The sequence below is a fragment of the Nematolebias whitei genome, chromosome 9 (assembly GCF_014905685.2).
Source record: "Nematolebias whitei isolate Nwh7 chromosome 9, NemWhi1, whole genome shotgun sequence".
Lineage (NCBI taxonomy): Eukaryota > Metazoa > Chordata > Actinopteri > Cyprinodontiformes > Rivulidae > Nematolebias > Nematolebias whitei.
The window spans coordinates 33541564-33547988 of record NC_056506.1 but is presented as its reverse complement, the minus strand read 5'-3'; the positions used below and the strand labels follow the sequence as shown (position 1 = coordinate 33547988).

Sequence of the window (6425 nt, the reverse complement as noted above, 5' to 3'; positions counted from 1 at the left end):
TACTCATATATAACACCTTCAATATGAAGGTTTATTCTGAACGATATAATCATATTTAGCAAGTGATAAACTTATTTATATTCTCTAGGTGGGGGTGTTATAAAGTCTTTTGGCAAGGCATTGCGACCAGACCTCCACAGGTAGTGTTCTAGTTGAAACACAGGTGGGTGGCATCTTGCTATAGTGGCAAAACAAACAGATGGTTAAAACAATGTATAAGCTTTGAGTTTTCATGTGTTCATTTAAAATACATTATTAAAAAAAATGTTTAAACAAGCAAAAAAAAAAGTAAAAGTTGAAAATGGTGTTTTACTGTACATCCCTGTATACTTCTTCCTCCATTTACTTCTACCGGTAGTTGCTTTTTCTTATGGGCCTTTTTTACTCATCAGATGAAGGCCTCTTCATTTCACAGACTGACAACAGAGTGGGTAAAATCACAGGTCACAGGTTTCTAAATGTCGCACACTTGTGTCTACAATTGAAACTTTTTTCGAGTCCATTTCATACAGAAGAACAAGTTCACCCATTGCACCACAAAGCTCAAATTTGTGAGTTGCTCTCTGTGTTGATGTCTGGTTGTTGGGAGTCGTTTTGGTTTATGGTGACACAAATGCAGTTTGAAACCACAGCAATTGATGTTGGTCTTCCTTTTGTGATAAATGAAGAAACAGTACAAGGTCTGGACCCTGAATGCCTGGGATGGATTGCAGGAAGTATGACAATCGCTATCCATGTGGGAGTGTAGACCCTGGTCTCCTGTTGCCATTCTAGTGGGTTAGATTAAGACGACAGTCTCGACTCTGGCGCGTTCCGATGGATCGGGGGTCATTCGAGGGCTGCTGTTTTTGGTCCTGCGAATACTGCCCTTTCCGTGGCACAGCGCCTCCTGTAGTCATGCCATAGTTGGAGGTGACTGGCTTATCTGCACCCTCATAGACTGGATGTTACTGAGGATTTTCTTCTGGTGGCCTGCCAGGGTCACTCCTATTCTAAGCAAGTCTCTGAGAAAATAAAAAATAAAAAAGAGGCAGAGGAAAAGAAATTGAAAAGTGAGAACCTGTTTTGAAGACATAGATGAAAGGATTTCCATCATATTGAAGGTAGAATGGATCATTTGAATGAGATGCGATTATACCAGCAGAAAAGGGCCTATCATTTTCTGAAGCTGTTACAGTGATACCCTCACTACATATGGGAAGCACAATTTCAGGACAGGCGGCTAGCAGCGATGAATAGAAAGCACAATTTTTCAAAATTAATCCTACATGTCTTGAGAGAATACTTGGCCAAAACACGTCGCTTTGAATTGCAAACAACTGCATCAAAAACTACCGACGCCTCAAGCATACATTTTTAATAAAAATGTTTGAATAATTTTACATTTTCACAACATTGTTAATTAAAATAAACTGAGTGCAAGAATTTTGTTTTGAAAAATGTGGCCATGACCCTTACTCTTAAATAACCCAGCAGCAGTGAGTAAATAAACTTCTTAAAGTTGTGCATTTGAATTATTTAAAACTCTTACTACCTCAAAACATGTTACTGTTATAATACCAAAGTAGCACACAAAGATCTATTCCCATCACTGTATAAATGCATTATTTTTGTCACATAAATTACTATTTTTGTTACCTACACGTCACAGTGTTTAACGTTACGCAATAAATGAATGACTTGAGTCACTGGGTGCATTCAGGCTAAAAATTCAAGCACTTGACATGGAGGCATTTTATACAAGTGCGCCCGTCAACAGCCGTTAAGTGTTTGGATATTTCATTTGCACAAAAGCAAGTGAACTCACTCTGAGGTCATCTGAGCCACCAGCTGCAGGGAGGTAAAGCCTGAGTTGAGGAAGTTGTCTCTGTACTGGCTCATCTTGATGGCACTCAGCCAGTCCTCGACTGAACTGAAGGTGTTGAAGTCAGGTATGGATCTGTCCAACAGTGGCTGAGAAGGCCTGAAAAGAGAGAGAAGAGAGGAAAAGGGGTTAAAAAGGGGCTATGGTGTAATATTTAGAATAACTGTAGGGTTGGAGGAGGCTGACATTCATGTGGGCGGGTTTCAAAAGATACAAAATAAGTTTAATTTCAGCGATTTAACCTTAGTATAAACATACTTTGTTGGTCATGGCCAGTCATTATCAGGCCAACAATATCTTCAAAATAAGATACAACATGGTCTGAAAGTGTATTTTCTATAGAGGACTTGAGGGCTAGCATGCTCAACTGTAAAAACTCAGGTTGACATCCAGCCAAAAGTTCACCTGGTGCAAAATGGCAGCGACCCAACTCACACAGCCAAAACAAATGGCTTCAGGCCTCCGAATGACCCTCAGTAGCTCAGCCAACCCGAACGCTCTAGTTAATTCCTATAGAAGCCTAATGATTTTAAGACATTGTATCCAATTTTACTTTGTTTTCTTTTTTCTTGTTTTATCCAGTTAGGCAAACTGTTAAATATAATTACAAAGACAGTCTGTTCAAAACATTTTTTTATTTAATTGCTGCCAAATAATTGCTAGTGGCATTTCTTAAATTAAAATATCCCATGTGCATTATAGTAAATACATGTTTCTGTGTACTTTAGATAGGCTTTTCTTTGTGTTTGTGCTTCACCACTACAAGGTTATGAGGTAAAAGTGTCAGTATTGGGACTATATGGAAAAGGATAAAAAACACAAACTAGAGTGGAAAAGTTCAGGTTTGATGTAACCAAGAGTAATATCACTATTAAAAAAAAACATGTAAGAGCAGAGTTGTTTTGTGTGTAAATGCTCCACAAACAGATGAAAAGGATATTTAAACATATCTAATATGAAGTTGTGTCTTGCAAAGTGTTTACTCACACTGCAGGCATGTTGGCTACAGCTTTGAGGCTGGTTGGGTTACGGATCATCTTGTCTAGGGTACTGACGATGTCAGCAAAGCGAGGTCGTACGTTGCGGTCTTTCTGCCAACAGTCAAGCATCAGCTGGTGCAAGGCACTGGGACAGTCCATCGGGGGTGGCAAACGATAATCCTGTTCAATAGCATTGATCACCTAAGAAAAAAGGAAGGTCATTTTTATGATGCTTTGCTTTGAAATGTGAAGAAAAAAAATCATCCGTCCTCAACAAAGTTTAAGTTATCAATAATTTTGAAAAAAAAAAAGACTAAAATGAGCTGACATTAGACAAATTATTAATCCCTGTTGATGTCAACCAGCTTTGTCCGTTAACAAAATATCTCATAAACCTTTGTTATTTTATTGAAACTTTTACAATTGAATAATGCTTGGACTCAATGTTATTAAGATGGAATGAGATCCATGAGAGTAGCGATGAGATCATTAGAGACAGAGCACAAATTGAACAACTGGGAGATAAAGTTAGAGACCAGACTGAGATGGTTTGGACATGACCAGAGGAGGGACAGTGGGTATATTGGTAGATGTTAGAAATGCAACTGCCAGGAAAAAGACAAAGAGGAGATATATGGATACAGTTAGAGAGGACATGGGTAGTTGGAGTGAGGACAGAGTGAGATGGATGACTTGCTGTGGTGACCCCTGAAGAGAGAACAAACAAACAAAGAAGGACTGAACCACATCCAAGATGGCCACCACACAAAAAATGGCTATAACTCAGCCAGTCTTTCAGTAACTGAGCTAAAATTTGGTGTGACAATAGCTGAGAGTCATTCACAAAACATATTCTAAGCATGACACTTTGTGCACTGCGCCAAATTATTTTCAAGGTTAACTAAAACAGCTACTTCAACTGTCGGTTTCTCAACATAAGATAGTCTAAAACTCAGGCATGAAAGGCAGCAGTTGATCTACACTCTTTCATAGAATACCAGGGATTTTTTATTTATATTTGCTTCTTCGTCAGATGATCATAAAATATGCAAGAAAACAAGCAAACCAACCGACATCTTTTAGACCACCCCTTGAGTTTGCTCAAAGCAACATCTTGCAGCAAACTGTGACTGTCAATCAACACAGAACACTGTTTACAAAGATGTGGGAAAAAAATACCACTCAGGTAAATTGTGATCACCAACTGATTTGTTCTAATAATAATTCTTTCTTTGTTTTTTAAATTCTGAATGAGTAGCAAACCTCCAAATCTATTTTCCTTCTTATTTTTTTTTTCTGAGGTTATTGGCACATATTAAAAAAAAATAAAATAATAGAAAGCTAAAATACATTTACCTACCTACAACTAAAACATACTTAAAAAAAAAAACAAAAGAAGAACAAACAAAAAAATAAACACATTTAGTAAGTGAAATTTGTTTAAAATTTCTGATCACACAAGTGGTAAACTGAATCCAGTTGCTGCCATTTCCATTACTTTTTGACCAACTGGCTGACTGACAATAGCATGCACTTCATTAAAAACAACATTATTGGAGTTCTCTTTGATTTTATTAGGCATATCCACTGAGTAATGGTGACACACTCATTTCTGCCTCACTCCAGCCCTGGCAGCACCCCTCTCTACCACTCCTAACTCCTGCCATTCGCTTAAGTGACAGTTTGCATTCAGCCTGATGTGCCCTTTTTCCTGACACTAGCCAATCATGTCAGCCCTGGAGGACGCAATGAGGAAATAGAGTGAAAACACGCTGTGGTGTTGTAGGAGCCACTAGGGGAAACAGACAGATTTCAAATAATTAAAGTAGTTAAGTGCATCCACTTGACATGTGCCTCTTAAAAACTTCTCAGGCCACGTTGCAGTTAACAACTAAGAGTTTCAGAGGAGTCACAGTTCAAGTCAAGTGTTTAGAAACTGGATTGTAACTTGAGATGCATGGAAGACCTTGAAGTAGCGGGGATATATCTTGAGGCTATAAGCTTCATATTATTCTGTTTTTTTTTTAAAAAACATACAAAAACAAAAGGTTATAAAATGTAACAAGTGAAACACGTTTGTTCTGCATCAACAAAAGGCTTTCAGCCTGATTTTGAAGACTAAGCATTACGGAGGACCTTGCACAACAATTTCAATATATCTAACCTATCTGTGTCGATGTCATCTTTTCTCTTTACTTGCAGGATAAGAAACTAATTGAAGATCCAGTGCAAAAGATACTATCCTTAAAAATAGGCATTTTTCTCTAGATTGCCAACTCCACTGTGAATCTGAGTGCTTCTCAGCAGAATCTGCACACATGGCGTGTAAAAGAAGGGCAGAGGGAGGGGTATAAAGGAGGGCTTTGATGCTATATTGAGCAAGGGGGATTTAAAGAGAAGAAAGAAAACAGTGGCTTTAACTTTTGTGTGGGTGTGGAAGAAGACGCAAGATGGCAAAAGACAGTGTGAGTGTTCTAAAAGTGTGAGTTTGTGTGCGCTGAGGAGGCAGACACGCTGAGTGGTGCCAGTCCCACCAGGCAATATTTGCTTCTGGCCCACTGAGGCAACATCTGCTTGGTTGGACACTCCTGGTGGAGTAAGGTCCTCAGAGGACTGATGGTTGGCTAGTTGTCTCACAAAGTAGCGCTTAGGGAGAAGGACCTCAGTATGGGACACGATCCAATGGTTGTGCATGTTTGTGTCTGTGCCTGTGAGGATGGACCTTGTCCAAGCGGACATGGGGAACAAAGCAGAGCTCTCAGCAATCATTCATTGCTCTCAAAAGATGGCCAGGAAGGAAAGGGATCGTGTGAGGATTTGCCCGTGATAAGTCTACTTTCAAAGTCAGAGTCAAGGACATCTTCAGTGATGTGCTAAGAAAAGAAGCTGATAGAAGACAGGGTGAATAGAAAATGTTTTTACTTTTTTTTTTTCATATGAGGTTTTCCTAGTACTGTATATGAGGTAAATGCCATAAAACTACATTTGTTTAGATAAATAAATTTGAAAAGTACAGCAGAAAGTAAAAATGTAATAACTAATTTGATTTAAACTGTGTTCACCTTTTGTTTCTTTTATATTTTTCAAATTCTAATGAAATGGACACTTGAACTTCTTTAGAATCTGCCACCTTCTGCAGTAGTGTAAATGTTTTGGTTTTTTAGCTTCAGTAAGTCATTGCTTTTCTGCTCATAATAATTGAAATACAAATCCACATGCACACCAACAAAATCCCTGCAGCTGAGTATTGCAGCTTTTTTTTCTCTAGTAAAACAAAAAATAAACAATACTGCTACAAAAAAAAAAAGAAGTAACTTTTTAAAAACAAGCATTGCTTTTTACAACAGTAATTTGCGGTAAAGGATTATTTCATCCAAAAAAACAAAAAAAAACCTAATTCACATTTTTTTTTTTTTTTGCCTAATGGCTTTGTTGGTGCAACTCAAACAGTTGCAGCCTTGTGCTCTGATTTATTAAACCAGATATATAATGTATTTTTGAGTTGCAAAATGCTTTTCACCATATTTTCAACCATTAATGGCAATTGTCCTTCATCTGCAGAAAATGTGGCAGTATGTAGT

At 38.0% G+C, this 6425-nt stretch overlaps 1 protein-coding gene across 1 annotated transcript in view; it reads right to left on the bottom strand.

The window, feature by feature from the left end:
- Positions 1–334: 334 nt before the first annotated feature.
- The window catches only part of LOC119414228 (ephrin type-B receptor 1), a gene marked incomplete at its 5' end in the record, with an annotated part of 145019 nt that continues 138928 nt past the window's right edge, over positions 335–6425 (bottom strand). The window contains 3 exons of the mRNA XM_037681328.1: positions 335–1004; positions 1808–1963; positions 2852–3045. Coding sequence (XP_037537256.1) covers positions 896–1004; positions 1808–1963; positions 2852–3045 — 459 coding nt within the window. The remainder of the gene's footprint in view (positions 1005–1807; positions 1964–2851; positions 3046–6425) is intronic.